Source organism: Triturus cristatus, chromosome 1_2 (genome assembly GCF_964204655.1).
Source record: "Triturus cristatus chromosome 1_2, aTriCri1.1, whole genome shotgun sequence".
Taxonomy (NCBI): Eukaryota; Metazoa; Chordata; class Amphibia; order Caudata; family Salamandridae; genus Triturus; species Triturus cristatus.
This window is the reverse complement of record NC_140580.1, coordinates 1,162,992,861-1,163,016,855: the sequence shown is the minus strand read 5'-3', so window position 1 is coordinate 1,163,016,855 and position 23,995 is coordinate 1,162,992,861. Positions and strand designations below refer to the sequence as shown.

Sequence of the window (23,995 nt, the reverse complement as noted above, 5' to 3'; positions counted from 1 at the left end):
TTCCTGGATTGCACACCTTTAGATGTAGCCTCAATGAATGTTCACTGATTCCTTGATTGCCCGCCTCTGGATGTGGCCTCAGTGAAGGGACATTGATTCTTGGATTGCACGCCTCTAGATGTAGCCTCAGTGAATGGACACTGATTCCTGGATTGCACGCCTCTAGATGCAGCCTCAGTGAATGGACACTGATTCCTGGATTGCACGCCTCTAGATGTAGCCTCAGTGAATGGACACTGATTCCTGGATTGCACACCTCTAGATGCAGCCTCAGTGAATGGACACTGATTCCTGGATTGCACGCCTCTAGATGCAGCCTCAGTGAAGGAACACTGATTCCTAGATTGCACGCCTCTAGAGGCAGCCTCAGTGAATGGACACTGATTCCTGGATTGCACGCCTCTAGATGCAGCCTCAGTGAAGGGACACTGATTCCTGGATTGCACGCCCCTAGATGCAGCCTCGGTGAAGGGACACTGATTCCTGGATTGCACGCCTCTAGATGTAGCCTCTGTGAATGGACACTGATTCCTGGATTGCACGCCTCAAGATGTAGCCTCAGTGAATTGACACTGATTCCTGGATTGCACGCCTCTAGATGCAGCCTCGGTGAAGGGACACTGATTCCTGGATTGCACGCCTCTAGATGTAGCCTCGGTGAATTGACACTGATTCCTGGATTGCACGCCTCTAGATGTAGCCTCGGTGAATGAACACTGATTCCTGGATTGCACGCCTCTAGATGTAGCCTAGGTGAAGGGACACTGATTCCTGGATTTCACGCCTCTAGATGTAGCCTCGGTGAATGGACACTGATTCCTGGATTGCACGCCTCTAGATGCAGCCTCAGTTAATAGACACTGATTCCTGGACTGCACGCCTCTAGATGTAGCCTCAGGGAATGGACACTGATTCCTGGATTGCACGCCTCTAGATGTATCCTCAGTGAATGAACACTGATTCCTGGATTACACGCCTCTAGATGTAGCCTCAGTGAAGGGACACTGATTCCTGGATTACACGCCTCTAGATGCAGCCCCAGTGAAGGGACACTGATTCCTGGATTGCACGCCTCTAGATGCAGCCTCAGTGAAGGGACACTGATTCCTGGATTGCACGCCTCTAGATGCAGCCTCAGTGAATGGACACTGATTCCTGGATTGCACGCCTCTAGATGCAGCCTCAGTGAATGGACACTGATTCCTGGATTGCACGCCTCTAGATGCAGCCGCAGTGAAGGGAAACTGATTCCTGGATTGCATGCCTCTAGATGTAGCCTCAGTGAAGGGACACTGATTCCTGGATTGCATGCCTTTAGATGTAGCCTCAATGAATGTTCACTGATTCCTTGATTGCCCGCCTCTAGATGTGGCCTCAGTGAAGGGACACTGATTCTTGGATTGCACGCCTCTAGATGTAGCCTCAGTGAATGGACACTGATTCCTGGATTGCACGCCTCTAGATGCAGCCTCAGTGAAAGGACACTGATTCCTGGATTGCACGCTTCTAGATGTAGCCTCAGTGAATGGACACTGATTCCTGGATTGCACGCCTCTAGATGCAGCCTCAGTGAATGGACACTGATTCCTGGATTGCACGCCTCTAGATGCAGCCTCAGTGAAGGGACACTGATTCCTGGATTGCACGCCTCTAGATGCAGCCTCAGTGAAGGGACACTGATTCCTGGATTGCACGCCTCTAGACGCAGCCTCAGTAAATGGACACTGATTCCTGGATTGCACGACTCTAGATGTAGCCTCGGTGAATGGACACTGATTCCTGGATTGCACGCCTCAAGATGTAGCCTCAGTGAATTGACACTGATTCCTGGATTGCACGCCTCTAGATGCAGCCTCGGTGAAGGGACACTGATTCCTGGATTGCACGCCTCTAGATGTAGCCTCGGTGAATGGACACTGATTCCTGGATTGCACGCCTCTAGATGTAGCCTCGGTGAATGAACACTGATTCCTGGATTGCACGCCTCTAGATGTAGCCTCGGTGAATGGACACTGATTCCTGGATTGCACGCCTCTAGATGTAGCCTCGGTAAATGGACACTGATTCCTGGATTGCACGCCTCTAGATGCAGCCTCAGTGAATGGACACTGATTCCTGGATTGCACGCCTCTAGATGCAGCCTCAGTGAATGGACACTGATTCCTGGACTGCACGCCTCTAGATGTAGCCTCAGGGAATGGACACTGATTCCTGGATTGCACGCCTCTAGATGTAGCCTCAGTGAATGAACACTGATTCCTAGATTGCACGCCTCTAGATGTAACCTCAGTGAATGGACACTGATTCCTGGATTGCACGCCTCTACATGTAGCCTCAGTGAAGGGACACTGATTCCTGGATTACACGCCTCTAGATGCAGCCCCAGTGAAGGGACACTGATTCCTGGATTGCACGCCTCTAGATGCAGCCTCAGTGAAGGGACACTGATTCCTGGATTGCACGCCTCTAGATGCAGCCTCAGTGAATGGACACTGATTTCTGGATTGCACGCCTCTAGATGCAGCCTCAGTGAATGGACACTGATTACTGGATTGCACGCCTCTAGATGCATCCTCAGTGAAGGGAAACGGATTCCTGGATTGCACGCCTCTAGATGTAGCCTCAGTGAAGGGACACTGATTCCTGGATTGCACACCTTTAGATGTATTCTCAATGAATGTTCACTGATTCCTTGATTGCCCGCCTCTAGATGTGGCCTCAGTGAAGGGACACTGATTCTTGGATTGCACGCCTCTAGATGTAGCCTCAGTGAATGGACACTGATTCCTGGATTGCACGCCTCTAGATGCAGCCTCAGTGAATGGACACTGATTCCTGGATTGCATGCCTCTAGATGTAGCCTCAGTGAATGGACACTGATTCCTGGATTGCACGCCTCTAGATGCAGCCTCAGTGAAGGGACACTGATTCCTGGATTGCACGCCCCTAGATGCAGCCTCGGTGAAGGGACACTGATTCCTGGATTGCACGCCTCTAGATGTAGCCTCTGTGAATGGACACTGATTCCTGGATTGCACGCCTCAAGATGTAGCCTCAGTGAATTGACACTGATTCCTGGATTGCACGCCTCTAGATGCAGCCTCGGTGAATGGACACTGATTCCTGGATTGCACGCCTCTAGATGTAGCCTCGGTGAATGAACACTGATTCCTGGATTGCACGCCTCTAGATGTAGCCTAGGTGAAGGGACACTGATTCCTGGATTTCACGCCTCTAGATGTAGCCTCGGTGAATATACACTGATTCCTGGATTGCATGCCTCTAGATGCAGCCTCAGTTAATGGACACTGATTCCTGGATTGCACGCCTCTAGATGTAGCCTCAGGGAATGGACACTGATTCCTGGATTGCACGCCTCTAGATGTAGCCTCAGTGAATGAACACTGATTCCTAGATTGCACGCCTCTAGATGTAACCTCAGTGAATGGACACTGATTCCTCGATTGCACGCCTCTAGATGTAGCCTCAGTGAAGGGACACTGATTCCTGGATTGCACGCCTCTAGATGCAGCCTCAGTGAAGGGACACTGATTCCTGGATTGCACGCCTCTAGATGCAGCCTCAGTGAATGGACACTGATTTCTGGATTGCACACCTCTAGATGCAGCCTCAGTGAATGGACACTGATTCCTGGATTGCACGCCTCTAGATGCAGCCGCAGTGAAGGGAAACTGATTCCTGGATTGCATGCCTCTAGATGTAGCCTCAGTGAAGGGACACTGATTCCTGGATTGCATGCCTTTAGATGTAGCCTCAATGAATGTTTACTGATTCCTTGATTGCCCGCCTCTAGATGTGGCCTCAGTGAAGGGACACTGATTCTTGGATTGCACGCCTCTAGATGTAGCCTCAGTGAATGGACACTGATTCCTGGATTGCACGCCTCTAGATGCAGCCTCAGTGAATGGACACTGATTCCTGGATTGCACGCCTCTAGATGTAGCCTCAGTGAATGGACACTGATTCCTGGATTGCACGCCTCTAGATGCAGCCTCAGTGAATGGACACTGATTCCTGGATTGCACGCCTCTCGATGCAGCCTCAGTGAAGGGACACTGATTCCTGGATTGCACGCCTCTAGATGCAGCCTCAGTGAAGGGACACTGATTCCTGGATTGCACGACTCTAGATGCAGCCTCAGTGAATGTTCACTGATTCCTGGATTGCACGCCTCTAGATGCCGCCTCAGTGAATGTTCACTGATTCCTGGATTGCACACCTCTAGATGTAGCCTCAGTGAATGGACACTGATTCCTGGATTGCACGTCTTGTCATCTGTCGTTGAAGGGATCTGAGCTTACCCATGTATGCTCCTTGCACCAGACACAGCCCGGTAAATTGTCCCTACACCGTTTGGGCACTCCTTTTCCACCTGTACGAGGGCTATTATTAGACCATCGTCTGCGGTCTGGGGCCTTCTGGTGCCCCCGCTCCAGTCGATCCATAATCCAGCTGCCAGTGGTGGCCTAGATGTAGCTCCAGCCGACACCGGCCCGGTGATTTAATGTTCCTTCCTTCCCACCAACCTGAGGGATGCTCCCACGACATATAGCACAACGTACAGCTGTTTCCGAAGGATGAAGACCAGTCACTCAGCGGAAATTACCACTCACTGTAATCTGTCAATGCGATATTTAAGAGGCCCCCTGTGCAGCTCAGTTAGATCACCAGATGCTGTCAACGTCAACATGCAGGTGCTGTTCGTATAAAAATGACGGTACAAAAAGCGTACTTGACCACGCACCGTAGGGTTTATAGTCCATTCTGCATGGATAAGGACTTTACAGATTTTCCCATCACTTTTGAAGGAATAAAATAGCCTTAGGACTCAGCAGTCTCTTTGTTTGGTAGAAGGCCCTTAAAATATGTGCTCCTACCCAGCACCAGCAGGTCTATCTTAAGTGCACTTTAGTACATACGTCTATCTTAAGTGCACTTTTGTACATATGTCTATCTTAAGCGCACTGAAGTACATACGTCTATTTTAAGTGCACTGAAGTACATATGTCTATCTTAAGTGCACTTTTGTACATACATCTATCTTAAGTGCACTTTAGTACGTACGTCTATCTTAAGTGCACTTAAGTAAATACGTCTATCTTAAGTGCACGGCAGTGCATACGTCTATCTTAAGTGCACACTTAGCAAAACCAAAGGGGATGATGGACGGAGTGTTGAACATTGCAAGCACTCACCCCCAGTTAACTGATCTGGGTTTAATCCATCATCATTCTTTAGCTCACTCCGCCACCCCAGTTCAGATATGGCCATATGCAAATCAGTCTGACCCTGTGCCTCATGGGAACAGTCCAGCCAGGACTGCCAAGCCATGTCTTCCCAGGACAGGAAACAAGCATCCTGGGATGGGTTTCGGGTTCATAACCAACCCTCATCAGCCAGGCTATCTTGAATCCAGTGGCAACGTGAGCAAGGGACCCACGTCTGGGTATACCCTGCCAACTTAGGGCAAACTTAGTTCGCCCTAAGTTGGGAACCGAAACCGGTCCCAGGATGCTTGTTTCCAGTCCCGGGAAGACATGGCTTGGCAGTTTGGGCTGAACTGTTCCCATGAGGCACAGTGTCAGACTGATTTGCATATGGCCATGTCTGAACTAGGGTGGCGGAGTGAGCTAAAGAACGATGATGGATTAAACCCAGATCAGTTGACTGGGGGTGAGTGCTTGCAATATTCAACACTCCGTCCATCATCCCCTTTGGTTTTGCTTTGTTCGCCCTAAGTTGGCAGGGTATGCCCAGACGTGGGTTCCTTGCTCACTTTGCCACTGGATTCAAGATAGCCTGGCTGATGAGGGTTATGAACCCGAAACCGGTCCCAGGATGCTTGTTTCCGGTCCAGGGAAGACATGGCTTGGCAGTTCGGGCTGGACTGTTCCCATGAGGCACAGGGTCAGACTGATTTGCATATGGCCATGTCTGAACTGGGGTGGCGGAGTGAGCTAAAGAATGATGATGGATTAAACCCAGATCAGTTGACTGGGGTGAGTGCTTGCAATGTTCAACACTCCATCCATCATCCCCTTTGGTTTTGCTTTATTTTAAGTGCACTGCAGTACATAAACCTATCTTAAGTGCACTTAAGTACATACGTCTGTCTTAAGTGCACTGCAGTACATGCGTCTATCTTAAGTGCACTGAAGTACATGCGTCTATCTTAAGCGCATGGAAGTATATGCGTCTATCTAAGTGTACTGAAGTACATGGGTCTATCTTAAGGGCACTTTAGTACATACGTCTATCTTAAGTTGCACTTTTGTACATATGTCTATCTTAAGTGTACTTTTTTACATACGTCTATCTTAAGAGCACTTTTGTACATGCGTTTATCTTGAGTGCATTTAAGTACATATGTCTATCTTAAGTGCACTGAAGTACATACGTCTATCTCAAGTGTACTGAAGTATATACGTCTATCTTAAGTGCAGTTTAGTACATACGTCTATCTTAAGTGCACTGAAGTACATATGTCTATCTTAAGTGCACTGAAGCACATATGTCTATCTTAAGATAAGTGAAGTACATAAGTCTATCTTAAGTGCACTTTTTTACAGATGTCTATCTTAAGTGCACTTTTTTACATACGTCTATCTTAAGAGCACTTTTGTACATGCGTCTATCTTAAGTGCAGTTTAGTACATACGTCTATCTTAAGTGCACTGAAGTACATATGTCTATCTGAAGTGCACTGAAGTACATACGTCTATCTTAAGTTAACTGAAGTACATATGTCTATCTTAAGTGCACTGAAGTACATACGTCTATCTTAAGTGCGCTGAAGTACATATGTCTATCTTAAGATAAGTGAAGTACATACGTCTATCTTAAGTGCACTGAAGTACATACGTCTATCTTAAGTTAACTGAAGTACATACATCTATCTTAAGTGCACTGAAGTACATATGTCTATCTTAAGATAAGTGAAGTACATACGTCTATCTCAAGTGCACTTTAGTACATACGTCTATCTTAAGTGCACTGAAGTACATACATCTGTCTTAAGAGCACTTAAGTACATACATCTGTCTTAAGTGCACTTAAGTACATACGTCTATCTTAAGTGCACTGCAGTACATACATCTATCTTAAGTGCACTTAAGTAAATACGTCCATCTTAAGTGCACTGCAGGACATACGTCTATCTTAAGTGCACACTTAGCCAAACCGAAGGGGATGATGGACGGAGTGTTGAACATTGCAAGCACTCACCCCCAGTCAATTGATCTGGGTTTAATCCATCATCATTCTTTAGCTCACTCCGCCACCCCAGTTCAGACATGGCTATATGCAAATTACTATGACCCTGTGCCTCATGGGAACAGTCCAGCCCGAACTGTCAAGCCATGTCTTCCCTGGACAGGAAATAAGCAACCTGGGACAGGTTTCGGGTTCATAGCCCTCATCAGCCAGGCTATCTTGAATCCAGTGGCAAAGTGAGCAAGGGACCCACGTCTGGGCATACCCTGCCAACTTAGGGCAAACTTTGCAAAACCAAAGGGGATGATGGACGGAGTGTTGAACACTGCAAGCACTCACCCCCAGTCAACTGATCTGGGTTTAATCCATCATCATTCTTAACTCACTCCGCCACCCCAGTTCAGACATGGCCATATGCAAATCAGTCTGACCCTGTGCCTCATGAAACCAGTCCAGCCCGAACTGCCAAGCCATGTCTTCCCTGGACAGGAAACAAGCATCATGGGACCAGTTTCGGGTTCATAACCCTCATCAGCCAGGCTATCTTGGATCCAGTGGCAAAGTGAGCAAGGGACCCACATCTGGGCATACCCTGCCAACTTTGGGCAAACTTAGTTCGCCCTAGGTTGGCAACCGATACCGGTCCCAGGATGCTTGTTTCCGGTCCTGGGAAGAGGCGGCTTGGCAGTTCGGGCTGCACTGTTCCCATGAGGCACAGGGTCAGACTGATTTGCATATGGCCATGTCTGAACTGGGGTGGCGGAGTGAGCTAAAGAATGATGATGGATTAAACACAGATCAGTTGACTGGGGGTGAGTGCTTGCAATGTTCAACACTCCATCCATCATCCCCTTTGGTTTTGCCTTATCTTAAGTGCACTGCAGTACATAAATCCATCTTAAGTGCATTTAAGTACATACGTCTATCTTAAGTGCACTTCAGTACATGCGCCTATCTTAAGTGCACTGAAATACATGCGTCTATCATAAGCGCACGGCAGTATATGCATCTATCTTAAGTGCACTGAAGTACATGGGTCTATCTTAAGTGCACTTTAGTACATACATCTATCTTAAGTGCACTTTTGTACATATGTCTATCTTAAGTGCACTTTTGTATATACTTCTATCTTAAGTGTACTGAAGTACATACGTCTATCTTAAGTGCAGTTTAGTACATACGTCTATCTTAAGTGCACTGAAGTATATATGTCTATCTTAAGTGCACTGAAGTACATATGCATATCTTAAGTGCACTGAAGTACATACGTCTATCTTAAGTGCACTGAAGTACATGTCTATCTTAAGATAAGTGAAGTACATACGTCTATCTTAAGTGCACTTTAGTACAGATGTCTATCTTAAAAGCACTTTTGTACATACGTCTATTTTAAGTGCATTTAAGTACATAATCTATCTTAAGTGCATTTAAGTGCATAAGTCTATCTTAAGCGCACTGAAGTACATACGTCTATCATAAGTGTACTGAAGAACATTCGTCTATCTTAAGTGCAGTTTAGTACATATGTCTATCTTAAGTGCACTGAAGTACATATTTCTATGTTAAGTGCACTGAAGTACATACGTCTATCTTAAGTGCACTGAAGTACATACGTCTATCTTAAGTGTACTGAAGTACATACGTCTATCTCAAGTGCACTTTAGTACATACCTCTATCATAAGTGCACTGAAGTACATACGTCTATCTTAACTGCACTGAAGTACATACATCTATCTTAAGTGCACTTTAGTACATACGCCTATTTTAAGTGCACTGAAGTACATACATCTGTCTTAAGAGCACTGAAGTACATACGTCTGTCTTAAGGTCACTGAAGTACATATGTCTATCTTAAGTTAACTGAAGTACATAACTATCTTAAGTGTACTGAAGTACATACGTCGATCTTAAGTGCAGTTTAGTACATATGTCTATCTTAAGTGCACTGAAGTACATATGTCTATCTTAAGTTAACTGAAGTACATACGTCTATCTTAAGTGTTCTGAAGTACAGACGTCTATCTTAAATGCAGTTTAGCATATACGTCTATCTTAAGTGCACTGAAGTATATATGTCTATCTTAAGTGCACTGAAGTACATATGTCTATCTTAAGGGCACTGGAGTACATACATCTACCTTAAGTGCACTGAAGTACATATGTCTATCTTAAGATAAGTGAAGTACATACGTCTATCTTAAGTGCACTGAAGTACATACATCCATCTTAAGTGCACTTAAGTAAATACGTGTATCTTAAGTGCACTGCAGGACATACGTCTATCTTAAGTGCACACTTAGCAAAACCAAAGGGGATGATGGACGGAGTGTTGAACATTGCAAGCACCCGCCCCCCAGTCAACTGATCTGGGTTTAATCCATCATCATTCTTTAGCTCACTCCGCCCCCCCAGTTCAGACATGGCCATATGCAAATCAGTCTGACCCTGTGCCTCATGGGAACAGTCCAGCCCAAACTGCCAAGCCATGTCTTCCCTGGACAGTAAACAAGCATCCTGGGACCGGTTTCGGGTTCATAACCCTCATCAGCCAGGCTATCTTGAATCCAGTGGCAAAGTGAGCAAGGAACCCACGTCTGGGCATACCCTGCCAACTTAGGGCAAACTTAGCAAAATCAAAGGGGATGATGGAGGGAGTGTTGAACACTGCAAGCACTCACCCCCAGTCAACTGATCTGGGTTTACTCCATCATAATTCTTAACTCACTCTGCCACCCCAGTTCAGACATGGCCATATGCAAATCAGTTTGACCCTGTGCCTCATGGGAACAGTCCAGCCCGAACTGCCAAGCCATGTCTTCCCTGGACAGTAAACAAGCATCCTGGGACCAGTTTCGGGTTCATAACCCTCATCAGCCAGGCTATCTTGAATCCAGTGGCAAAGTGAGCAAGGGACCCACATCTGGGCATACCCTGCCAACTTAGGGCAAACTTAGTTCGCCCTAAGTTCGGAACCGATACCGGTCCCAGGATGCTCGTTTCCAGTCATGGGCAGACATGGCTTGGCAGTTCGGGCTGCACTGTTCCCATGAGGCACAAGGTCAGACTGCTTTGCATATGGCCATGTCTAAACTGGGGTGGCAGAGTGAGCTAAAGAATGATGATGGATTAAACCCAGATCAGTTGACTTGGGGTGAGTGCTTGCAATGTTCAACACTCCGTCCATCATCCCCTTTGGTTTTGCTTTGTTCGCCCTAAGTTGGCAGGGTATGCCCAGACGTGGGTCCCTTGTTCACTTTGCCACTGGATTCAAGAAAGCCTGGCTGATGAGGGTTATGAACCCAAAACCGGTCCCAGGATGCTTGTTTCCGGTCAAGGGAAGACATGGCTTGGCCGTTTGGGCTGGACTGCTCCCATGAGGCACAGGTTTAGACTGATTTGCATTTGGCCATGTCTGAACTGGGGTGGTGGAGTGAGCTAAAGAATGATGATGGATTAAACACAGATCAGTTGACTGGGGGTGAGTGCTTGTAATGTTCAACACTCCACCCATCATCCCCTTTGGTTTTGCCTTATCTTAAGTGCACTGCAGTACATAAATCTATCTTAAGTGCATTTAAGTACATACATCTAGCTTAAGTTAACTGAAGTACATACGTCTATCTTAAGTGCACTGAAGTACATAGGTCTAACTTAAGTGCAGTTTAGTACATACGTCTATCCTAAGTGCACTTTATTTTATTTTATTTATTTATTTTATTTATAGAGTTTTATATAGTGCGAACATGACCCTTGGGTATCAGAGCGCTTCACAGTTACATGAGGTAGGATTGCGAACATCTAGTAAAGAAGCAATAACATCTATGTACAGTTTTGATAGCACACACACACACACACTCTAAAACCACACGCTCACTGACACACACAGCAGTCCTGTCATAGTACATACGTCTAGCTTAATTGCACCGGGCAGGAGGCTGTTCGTCCTCGCCCAGCTCGTCTTCGTGTCCCGGTGTGCACACCGCCCCCCATGGTCTCATTGCCAAATCTGCATATTGTCAGCAGGGAGTCGTTTGCCAAACGATGGACCAGCGACATGGCGGGTCTGCAAGGATGTTCAAAAACAAGGGTGAAAAGAGGGTGTAATCTGAATTATTAAGTCTTCCGGAGCCATGGGATCGCCCTAAATGTTTACACTTTAAACTAAAATGGGGCATTGAATTGTGAAATACCACTCGGGTAGGGGGAATGAGAGTTTGGAAATTAAAATTAACCAACTTCCTTAAAGTCTCAAAAACGTCTTTAGGATTATTTATAACGTTTTACATTTTATGTTAAGGGAATTTATTTTTGCAGAATCAATCGTGTTCCTATATTTTTTAATTAGGTTTTGTCTCGTTTAAGGGTTCGCCTTTCTTTCCATATCTCCATTCCTGTCATTAGGTCTTGCGAGCCAAAGGCTCGAAGAGACATTTTATATGTGGGATTTTCAAAGTGCTACCCACAGTTTTGGCTGGCCTAAACCTTGAGTGCACGATCACATGCACGTGCACAGCTGCTCTCACTCCCCCCTCCCTTCTCTATAGCTTTGGCTCCTTTGAAGCACTTCAAAGGGTCCGCTCCCCCTCCCCCAAGCGCTCGCGCCCACGCTCCGCCGGGCTTGTCTTGTTCTTTTCTATTCTACAATCACTTCTTCTAACCCACACCCCACCTCTCATCCATCCATTGTTCTTTCTTTCATTCCTGTCATCAATCTCTTGCAGGCAGTCGATAAAAATAGAAGCTGTCAGCCATACCTTCGCATTTGCCTTCTTGACTGCAGGCAACGCATTTTTAGCTTGGGACTGCTTCAGCGTCGGGGCACTCGTATTTAACTTCTTTTCAGATAAACAGAAGCCTCGTTTTATTTTTATTAATGAGTTTCTGTTACTGTAGACAGCATATGGGCGCCGCTTTCACTTTAACCCAGGCTCCCAGCATTCTCTCAATCCCCACCCAGTGCGTCACTGTTTAATCTCGCTTTGTCGCTCTCGTTTGTTTCTGTCCCCCCCCACCAAGCAGACCAAAAGCCCCGCCTCCTCCACGAGCCCGCTGTGTTGCCGTTATCCTTGCTTGTTTTGCTTACTGGTGATGTCTCTCGTTTAGTTGTTGGATTTCCCAGTTGGCTCTTTTTTTTGCTACCGTAAAATATTTGTGAGACATTCGTGATTGGTCGCCTTTTGGTACTTCTTCATTGTTCTCTTAAAGCCTGGGCCTCTTTTTTTGTGGTTATCAAAGGACTAGCGTTATGATTCCTTGTCTGATCAATCGGGCCTAAATGTTATTGAACTTCTGTGAATTTCGTGTTACGAAATAACAAGTTTTGATTCAAATAATGGGGAGTCGCACATTCCCTTGCTGCTCCAAAAAAACAAGACAATGTTAAGGTGTAGCTTTGTCAGTCATCCAAATGATTTTTTCAGCTTTAGTTGCGCATTTCAGTTTCACACTTATTGTTATTTGCAAATTAACAAATATATATCGGTGTAACCTTAGCCTAATAGCTATCCTACAATGCCATTTTCAACTAAAGTGTTATTATTGTCGGGAGGTGCAGTCCGTCGAGAAATATTATAATATTTTACTTAAAACGTTCTACATGTATTGTTCCATAAATCCGGTGTACGTGAACTTTACTAGACAAATCATGGCAAGATCTGCATTCCTATTTCTGAACGTGAATAATTCTTATGATTAGAGCTGCATTTGCATGAATGGCAGGTTTATGGACCAATCTTCCCATGCAAGCCTTTACAATTTGTCCATTCTAATTAGCCTCAAACTAAACTGTCATCAGACCGTTTATTAAGCACTGTCGGCACCAGTTAGAGTTTGTATATAATTAAATAGGCTTATATTTGAGTTCAAGAAAATGTAAATGCTCACGTTAAATCGTCTATGAATTTAAAGGGAGCACTAAAGGCAACTCATTTCACTGGCACCTGCTGAACCCCCATGTCACCGTGATGCACCAGGGGAAACTGCTTCCTGGATGTGAGAGTATTTCAACATATGCTTGTCTATGTGTAAAGACCAATATGGTTTGAATATTCGTTAGAAATGCAGAAAGTGGTAACTCGAAATGCACTGAAGATGTGCTCTACATCCTCAAAACATGGCCTCTCGATGACAAGAGTGCACGAGATTTCCAGAACAAATCACAGACAACAGATGACATCAATATATTCATGCTCAGCCCCACGTGTTGTATATTAGAACAAGCATTTGCAATGCAATAGGTCTCGCATTTACGCGAGTTTAAGCTATTGGCATTGTAAATGACGATGCCTTTTATTTATGTTTGAAAAACGAAAACACAAATAAAAGGCATTGTCATTAGCAATGCGAATAGCTCAAACTCGCGTAAATGCGAGACCTATTGCATTGCAAATGCTTGTTTTTTGTTTGTTTCTCAGAATGTTTCATTAAGTGCTGTGACATGATCCCGGTGGGTCTTAACTGTGTTCAGGGGAGCCCCATCACCCATAACCACAGCGCAATGTTCCTTCACTAGGAGCCCCCACAATGTTACTTTTAGAACTTTGTATGCTTTTGTCACCCTGTATTTAAGAAAAGAGTTTTACTTTTCGCTCTGATCCATATGAATGACCCGATGCCCTTAAAGGTTAATTTCAGATGCTAAAATTTTAAAAATGATCTGTCTGTGGCCTGTCCACCCAAGAAGCTGAAACCTGAATTTATGAATGAGCGCGCCGCGAGATCTTACCACAGGTTACCCAAGTCCCCTCACGGGCGAAGGAGCAGCTCTGAGAATAACACATCCGAAGGCCTCTTAAACAGCACACAACTCCACACGTGTAGAAACGCTTCCCCCTCCTTTTACAAACTGCCACCCTGGGATTGTGATAGAATTGGTTGACACAATTAAGTAAAACTGTCCCTGGTAGTTGATATGTTGCAGCCACGCCACAGGCGGAAGCGATGGATAATTCATTTTAAAATTGGAGACATGTTGTTTTTAGAGTCCTTGCAGTGACCAGAGAAATGCCAAACTCTTCTCTGCGTTTGAGGACCGCCCCCCCCCCCCCCCCTTTAAACTGATCAATGGTATGGATGGACTCATTGAGATATACATACAAACTGCGCAAATACATTACAGTCGGTAGTGGTGGCGGCTGAGGACTGGGAGAACGGTGATGTTGTCGAGTAGGTCACAGTAAGATGCCAACAGACGTGCGGCGTGAGATGGATGGACGTGCACGGGTTTCAGCCAGTGGGCGGACGGACATTTGCTCATACGAAGGGACTAACCCTAGCGTAGACATGGCCCAATGTGGGTTTAGAGGGAAGAGAGAAGGAAACCTAGGAGGAACCGTAGCAGAGGAAGGGGAGGGAAGAAGTATGGACAGTAAAGTCTCTCTCTCTCTCTTGCTCTCTCTTGCTCTCTCTCTCTCTCTCTCTCTCTCTATATATATATATATATATATATATACACATATATATATATATAAATCGAATTATATAACTGTATACAAATCTAGATAGACAGATTCATAGAGAGATAGAGAGAGATAGACAGGCAGACAGATAGAGAGATAGACAGATAGACAGACAGACAGACAGATAGATACTGCTTATACGGACCAAGTGGCTGGTATTCGGGAACGTGTCGATGCTTTACAGGGAGTGACCCGGGTTTCCCACAGACAGTGCTGTACATGTAGCGCCTTCTCTGCAGCCTGGCTCTTCCAGGAGCAATACATCCAGTCTCTGGAAGGATTTATTACATTTAAACATGTATGCCACAGATTAGCCTGCTCCTGTTGTGGCACATACAGCCTCTGGACCACTCTGTAAGACCTGTCGGCTTTTCATAGTATGTAGGCAACGGGTGAGTGCGCCTCCGTCGTGCGCCCTCTTCACTCTCCCAGTCTGCAGCCGGTGCACCCTTTAAAGGTGCCCGAAGCACCGCCAAGGACAGAGCGCCCTGTCCGTAATGCGGTCCTAGCGGCCTGACTTCTCAAAGAGGCTGGGATAGCCTGCCCCACATGGCTTGTTCTGCAAGGAAGGGCTCACACGGGCTGCCATGCCTGTGGCATGTAAGGCGACAGGCTGTGTTTCTTATGTAGCACTGGAGCACCAGAGATGCTGTGTGTGCCCCACCACACGGCTTGTGCTGCAGATATTAGGAAGGGCTCACACGGGCTGCCATGGCTGTGGCATGTAAGGCGACAGGCTGTGTTTCTTTTGTATCACTAAAGGACCAGAGATACTGTGTGTGCCGCCCCACAGGGCTTGTACTGCAGATATTAGGAAGGGCTCACACGGGCTGCATGACTGTGGCATGTAAGGCGACAGCCTGTGTTTCTTTTGTAGCATTGGAGCACCAGAGATGCTGTGTGTGCCCCCCCACACGGCTTGTTCTGCAGATATTAGGAAGGGCTCACACGGGCTGCATGACTGTGGCATGTAAAGCGAGAGGCTGTGTTTCTTTGTAGCATTGGAGCACCAGAGATGCTGTGTGTGCCACCCCACACGGCTTGTGCGGCAGATATAAGGAAGGGCTCACACGGGCTGCCATGACTGTGGCATGTAAGGCGACAGCCTGTGTCTCTTTTGTAGCATTGGGGCACCAGAGATGCTGTGTGTGCCGCCCCACAGGGCTTGTACTGCAGATATTAGGAAGGGCTCACACGGGCTGCATGACTCTGGCATGTAAGGCGACAGCCTGTGTTTCTTTTGTAGTAATGGGGCACCAGAGATGCTGCGTGTGCCGCCGTACATGGCTTGTGCTGCAGATATTAGGAAGGGCTCACACGGGCTGCATGACTGGCATGTAAGGCGACAGGCTGTGTTTCTTTTGTAGCACCGGAGCACCAGAGATGCTGTGTGTGCCACCCCACACGACTTGTGCTTCAGATATTAGGAAGGGCTCACACGGGCTGCATGACTGTGGCATGTAAAGCGAGAGGCTGTGTTTCTTTTGTAGCACTGGAGAACCAGAGAGGCTGTGTGTGCCACCCCACACGGCTTGTACTGCAGATATTAGGAAGGGCTCACACGGGCTGCCATGCCTGTGGCATGTAAGGCGACAGGCTGTGTCTCTTTTGTAGCATTGGGGCACCAGAGATGCTGTGTGTGCCGCCCCACACGGCTTGTGCTGCATATATTAGGAAGGGCTCACACGGGCTGCATGACTGTGGCATGTAAGGCGACAGCCTGTGTTTCTTTTGTAGCACCGGAGCACCAGAGATGCTGTGTGTGCCGCCCCACACGGCTTGTGCTGCATATATTAGGAAGGGCTCACACGGGCTGCATGACTGTGGCATGTAAGGCGACAGCCTGTGTTTCTTTTGTAGCACCGGAGCACCAGAGATGCTGTGTGTGCCGCCGTACATGGCTTCTGCTGTAGATATTAGGAAGGGCTCACATGGGCTGCCATTACTGTGGCATATAATACGACAGGCTGTATTTCTTTTGTAGCACTGGAGCACCAGAGATGCTGTATGTGTTTTACCTTCACTTTCATGCTCAGCATCTGGCCAGGTTAGCAGCACATTGCTTCCATCTAGTGTTGTTTTGGGAGTACTGCAAGGTGTTTTTCTATCGGTTCTGGTAATCGGAAGAACTAGAGTGGCAATCTCTTCGTTCAGTTATGGTAACTATGTAACCACGGATCTGTGTTGACTAAAGCAGTGTCTGCCACTATGTAACTATTTGGTGTCACTTCCTCCAGGGAAACACAGTGGAGCTGCCGGAAGAGGAGAACACGCCAGAGAAAAGGGTGGACCGGATATTCGCCATGATGGATAAGGTGTGGACCGGAAGGGGGCGGTGGGATTCGGGTGTTGCAGATGTGCAGGCAGATGAGGGGGCTTGGTAAAGAGGTACCACCCTGGGATAAGTGGTGTTTGTCACGGGACACTTCTGGAGACCACCCACGCATCACTCACTGAGTGCCTGCCGAAGTTCACTCCACCTGGGGCTAATAAGGCTGAAATTCTACGTTTACAAAGGGCTCAAAGTGCGTCTGCCAGAACCCTACTTGGCCTCCGAATAACCTACCCTACGACCAACGCCATCCGCAGACTACACTGACTGCCGGTGGCGAAACGCATTGAGTTCAAGTCCCTCTGCATTGCCCATAAAATCTTGAACCTCTCCTCCCTGGTATCCTGGCGAACCTGCTCTCATCCTTAACACCTACTCGCCAACTATGATCTATGGGCCAGCATCTGGCGGTTGTCCCTCGGGTCAGGAAAGAGCGAGCTGGAGGATGTTCTTTTTGGGTCCTGGTTGCAAAACTCTGGAACTCTCTCCCGGTGCACACCCATAGCATTAACAACTACATGACTTTTCGCAAAGCCATTAAAACACATCTTTTCCCTATGCTATAGGCCCTGCCATCTTTCAGTATCCCTCCAACTTCTGCTAAAGTTCAGCGCTGGGACGCCCCTTTGCTGGGGCAGCAGTGCGCTGTATAAAACCAGTAACATAACATAACATAACATGGCCAAAGTCCATAGATCACTGAGTGTCAGACGAAGGCATGCCCATAGTCCGCAGTGCCAATAATTTCCAGTGTCAGGCTCTTTGCAACACAACTCCTCGCCATCTTTAAACCCTGCCTCCACTGATCAGACTCGGACGCACTCTCCCCCTATTAGGGCCTGCTTGATCAACTGCAGATCCCTCCCTAGACACAAGGATGAAATTTGGCTCTCTTTAGAGGCACATTCGTGGGATTTAATGTTACTCACTGAAACCTGGATTAAAGACAGCTCTAACCCTGACCTCACATTAGCCATTCCGGTTGGATACCGGCTGCTACGGGTCAACAGAGTTGGTATCAAAACCGGGGGAGGTGTGGCGGTGATCCTATGAACAGGCTGGGAAATTTCACACAGGAAGATCGAGAATATAGGGCCACTAGAAGCCATGTTCTTCTCTCGTCAAGATTGCCCCTGACCTTACAATGGCCAGGATCTTAGTTTACAGACCCCCTGACTCCCCAGTCGGGCTCCTGTTAGAACTTTATGATGTGGAGGCTGACCTCTCGCTCAAGCATGCACATTTTACGATTCTAGGGGACTTCAACGTCCACATGGATGATGATAACTGCACGAAAGCTAGACATTTGGCCGACACTTTCGACGGCCTTAACCTGACACAGCTGGCTAATGGGCCCACGCATTCTGCCGGCCATACGTTGGACCTTATTTTTACTAAAAATCCCAATCTGATAGTTGAGCTCCCTTTACCGCTCACCTGGTCGGATCACTTCTTAGTACCTTTCAGCCTGTCACTGAACTCCTGTATTTCTAGACCTTATCAAATCTTAGAAAATAGAAGGCTGTGGCGCAACATCACTATAGATAGCATGACACCTGCACTCGCTTCTACACCCCTCCAATTGTCATGCAACCCAGACTCAGATTCTGTAAGTTTCAACAGCTGGTTATCTTCAGCTTTGGACATTGTTGCCCCCCTTAGACCTGTCTCTTCCTCTAGGCAGAGACCATCAGCCCCCTGGTTCTCTCCTGAGCTCCGTGTTGAGAAAAGCTACTGCAAAAAATTGGAGCGCTCCTGGAGATTATCTTATGACCCGCTGCTAAATTGACGAAATTAAAAAGGCCTTGAAAGATTTTCATAAACTCAAGCACTCCACTATGAGAGACTATTTCACCAATAAGATCCGTTTAGTGGGGAGTTCAGATAAAACTATCTTTAAAATTGTAGCACCTCGGAGGCAGGTTTGTAGTGTTGGCTCTTGCCACCAGGGATTGGTGAGTGAGTGTGTGAGTGAGTGGGAGTGACGGTTGTTGTTGAGGGGAGGTGTGGCTTTAGGAGGGTGAGGTTATAGGAATGATGGGGGGTTTTGGTGGTTCAGTTGTGAGTCTTTTAGGATTGTGGCTCTTCTTGTAGGACTGTGCAGGACTTGGGGGACCTGGAGTGGTTGGCTGGCCAGGGAGGAGGGGTGGTGCAGGAGCCAGAGGTAGGGGCAGGTGGTTAGAAGGTTGTAGAACAGTCGGCTGGTTGGGTTTGTCTTCCCAGAGTTTTTTATCCATGCTCTTGGTTTTTTCTCCTTCTGTCCCTCTCCTCGCGCAACAGAATGCCGACGGGAAGCTCACGCTGCAGGAGTTCCAGGAGGGCTCGAAGGCTGACCCATCCATCGTCCAGGCGCTGTCCCTTTATGATGGGCTGGTATAGTGCCGAGAAGACCCCTTAGCCCAGGTGCGTATAATTCAGTGCATTAGAGAACCTGTCTTCGCCTGGAAGGCTGCCCTAATAACCCCACGTTTCATAATCTAAACCCCACAACCTGCGAGAGGAGGTTATCACCAAGCTTCCCGTCCTGGGCTTTCATGTGACAACCTAATGCCTTCTGGGACTTGTAGTCTTTCATTGCCTCCGTGCAGCCCAGTTGGTCTTGCACACCTGATAACAGTGATTTGTAATCCAGCCCCCCTCCTCCTGACTCAACCAGTGCAGCTAATATGTGTGATCTGCTTCCAACAGCCCCTTAAACAATTCTCTCTTTCTCTCTCTCTCTCTCACTGATTCTGTCTGTCTTCTCTCTGTCTCTCTCTCACTGACACTCTGTTTATTTTCTTTCTGCTACTCTCGCACTCACTCACTCTTTTTTCTCTGTCTTGTTATCGTTTCTATTTTGATTTCTTGACACTGATCCAGGTCAGAGCACGTTGAGTTCACTCACTCACACTGGTGCACTTGCACAATCATTGTGTTTACATCTCCATGTAAATGACGAGGGGAAGGCCCGCTCTGTGACCACTGTGACTGGGTCACCCGGGCTGCATTCAGATCAAATAAACGAGTCATGTCCTGCACTCGGAGCGCTTTGCAGCGTCCGAAGAAGGCACGAATACGTTCATTTGAACACACGTCTTATTCACACTCAATAAAATGCTCTTTGCTAATTGAAAATGAGAGACTTCCCTGCTTATCCGGGTCAAGATGACCTATATATAGCAAGTTGTAGTGAAACATTGTTTCATTGTTTGACAAGAACCTCCTTCTCGCTTTTCTTAGTTATTCCATTTTAACAGAATTTTCTTTGAGAAACTGAATAAAATTGAACTTAATAAATTGAAAGCCTTGATAAATGGCCTGAAATACGAGGGGCCCATGGGCCTTCCTATAAAGTGTCATTTCTAGTGGTAAAGTTCTCTCTCTGCCGCACCAGTGCATGTGAATTCAGAGAAAAGTGCGGATTGCTACATTTAAAATCTCACATGAATATCAGGTTTACTCCGTAAACACGTCCACTACCAGGGAAGTGGCTGGAAACGAACCCCATCAAATGAACCCATCGTGTTCAATTAGTAAGGATGCTGTAGGATCTTTTAAGAACGTTATAACTACACTTGGATGTAAGGCAAGTGTGACAAGTGCCACTTCCGGTTGTAGTATCCAAATACATAAACAACGGATATGAAATCGTCAGACCTACGTTGTTTTCTGGTTAATCAACGTCATATTGAGCGGCGCAGGTATTCATGTTCACCGTGATTTATTACTTCTGTTTATCAAGTTGCATCTATGTTTAAAAGTTGGAAAAAGCCGAAATTAGATGATCTTTCAGTGTGCATCCTTCCTGAAATGTAGTCTTCTTTTAGTGTCTATGGATGCGGTCAGCCATGATTGCCATGGCAACCGCTGTGGATTCTGACAGCACTGAGAGTTTGATAGGGATGGCATTTCCTCGTGAAGGCTACGAAGCTGCAGAAGTGTGCATGTTGTGTGCATGTGCTAGTACACAGATATGTGCACTTTGGGACCTGCAGGAGAAGCAAGTCGCTGGATCTCACGGTCCCAAGACATCCTGAGAGGGGGCGTCTCCTGAGATATGAGGGTGCAAAGCCCCAGACACCCTTCCACCACAAAGGAGCTCCAAGTTCACCACCTCGGAGACGGGGAGCCAGTGCGGTGGTGAATCTCACGAGAAAAGCCATGGCTGTGGCATCCGCACGCACTGGACACAACCTCATCTATGTGCTGGCAAAAAATGGGCGCTGGCACGGTCCAATCTGCCACCGACTTGGGCTCCCACTGGACCCGACAAAGGTGAACCTTTCACTCGAAAGAGGCAAAGGACTTAGGTTTGACTCTCTGATATATGGTGGCTTCAGAACATACTTCTGAACCCCAAAGAGCCCATATTGCCCTTCCTGGGGATGGATAGTGGCAAAGGAGACAGTGGCGGATGATTGTGGAGCGCAGGACGTCTGTGGTGCCATCTTAAAGGACTATAGGTAAGGGTCCGACAGATAGGTTCATGAGCACAGTTGGAGAGGAAACAGTGGGGCCCAACTCACGTTCCACGTACCAATAAATCCAGACCAACTAGGCTGACCTCTGGACAGACGTGGGCATCTATACAGCATTGTAGGACGCTCCTTCACACACCTGGCGGCCAAAGCTTGAAACAACCTTCCCCTGCACCTCAGGTCCGCATCACCGCTCCAGCAATTCAGGGAAGAACTCAAGACCTGGCTGTTCTAATGAGCAGTCTGCCAAGGAGCAGCTTGCAACTCCAGCACCTTGAGACCCTCATGGGGGATTTGTTGCACTTTACGAATCCCTGATTGATTGCTTGATGGTTCATCTAAAGCTCGTTCCAACAGACAGAGCCGCGCAGTCAGGTCAAGCTGCCCATGATCGTGGATGAAAGCGATCTCACCCGCGGGAGTGAGGTGGACATCACCTGGGAAGGTCGAGGCGATGAGATGGGCTGGGCCCGGCCTCTCCTAATTGTTGGAAGGACCCTGGCAAGACTGGACAAGGGGAACGTGGAGGCGTGGAGGCTGATCCTCTTCCGTGCAAGATGTCAGCCGACCAGGCTTCCACACTGTTGTATCTTCCCCTCTTTCTTCACCCCCCTTGGTACCTTCCGTCCACCCCCTCCATCCCTCTTACCTTGGTATCTCCCGAAGCTCTCCTTAGAATGTTGACAACCTGCTCATGTCAGAGAGCAGATGACTTGGAATAAAGTGACAGTTGAACTTCCACTGGTCTCGTCACTTTCTTTACTACACTGGCGACGATCCTGCGAGGGGGGCAGGACAAGTCATTTCCCCTTTTTACGTTTACGCTCTCAAACTGCGTGTGACCTCCTGGACTCCGCACATCCTATGATTCAAGGAAGACTGACTGGCGTGCTGTGTCAGCGGCTCGGGCGAGTTGCTGTGGCTGTTCCGACTTTCTGTGTGAGAAGCCTCCTCGTACATAATAAGACTGTGTCAGATGGTGCCTGTGAAGGATTTCCTTGTCAGTGACGCGAGCGTCATCGCCCCTACCGAAGTCTGAAGTGCACCGCTGGTGTTCCGGGGGCTCTGCGCAAAGTGACCTGGCTGTCAGGACTTCCCAGCGAGGTCTGTTACTGTTTCACGACTCTTCTCTGTGGAGGTATTCCCCGTGCCACGACGGCTGCAGCTGTTGGCGCCTGTCAAGGGTTTCCCTCAGCGTGTCCTCGTCTCTAACGATCTTCGGAGGCGCATCGCTGGTGTTCCGGGGGCTCGGCGATTCTTCACCGAGGTAGGAGTGGAATTGGTGTTCCTCGGTGACTGACTGTCGGAACACCGTTGTGTTTGGCACCGGGGACTCGGCGCGAGTGCCGGTTGTTGGACGTCCTCCTCAGCGAGGTTTGTGATGTGAGGAATTTCCCCGTGCTGGCAGAAGGTATCCCGGCACTCCAGCGGCACAAGCCTCCTGTGGGGCACCCCTTTTTACCTCATCATCGCAGCTGTTGTGGTGGATTCCAGCGCTCCCTCAGCTGACGAGGAACTGGTGGTCGACGCGCCTCATCACGCCCACAAGTAGGTGGGAAGCAGAAGTGCTCTGCTGGGTCCTGCCGCCCCTTGCCATTTCGTCAGGTTTCTACGAGATTCCTCCGCGTCAGTGCCGTGAAGTCTCCTGCACTCCCTCAGCTGACGGGGGGGGGGGGGGGGGGTGAAAGTGACGCGCCTCCTCACGCCCACTAGAGGGCGGAAAGCAGTTTGTTCCGCTGGGTCCTGTCGCTCCTGGTTGTTTTCATCAGTTTCCAACAAGCCGCAGGCGCTGAGCTCGTTCTGGGGAAGGCACGATCGACAGCAACTTCAAATACTGGATCACTGAGGTACGTCAAGTGGTGGTTCCAGTGAGTTCGTTGTTTGAGAGGTCTTACCCAAAGGTGTGATTTTGGGGAGCTCAATGACTCCTTGATACGTGACCAGTTAGTCAGGTGCACAAGCAACAGTAAAATACAAGAGAAGTTGCTATCCAAAAACCCGTCGTTGGAGGAAGCGGTGTCTATTGCCCAGTCTATTGAACATACGGCAAAGTGCATGAAAGAAATAAAGGTATCAGAAGAAGTGGTTGCGGCAGTTCAGGCAGAACCTTCCAATAAGAATATCTCCAAAGTCAGGAGCAAGGGTGAGTCATACAGTAAGTCTCAAAAAGATCACTTGGACCTCAAATGCTACAGATGTGGGAGCAGCAATCATCTGGCCAACAATCCCATTTGCACAGCTCGCAATGCCCACTGTAAGAAATGTAATAGAAGAGGACATTTAGCCAGAGTGTGTAGGGACAGTGACAGCACTCAAGTTAAAGCCGTCAATGATACCAACATTGAGCAGCCAAGATTTACATTCCAAGTAAAAAGCACGTGTGGCAGTATCCCCTTTGAATACCCAAAATGCAGCATTACAATCAACGATACATGCATTGAAATGTTCGCAGACTCATGCTCTCCATTCACCTTATTAAACATGGAAGATTACAGGAAAATCAAAGGGGATT

General features: G+C 47.6%; 1 protein-coding gene across 1 annotated transcript in view; it reads left to right on the top strand.

The window, feature by feature from the left end:
• The window catches only part of NCS1 (neuronal calcium sensor 1), a 449,313-nt gene that overhangs the window by 400,479 nt on the left and 24,839 nt on the right, over positions 1-23,995 (top strand). Inside the window, exons 6-7 of the mRNA XM_085613972.1 lie at positions 16,929-17,006; positions 19,304-19,426. Of these exons, the coding sequence (XP_085470098.1) occupies positions 16,929-17,006; positions 19,304-19,402 (177 nt within the window). The 3' untranslated portion in view covers positions 19,403-19,426. The remainder of the gene's footprint in view (positions 1-16,928; positions 17,007-19,303; positions 19,427-23,995) is intronic.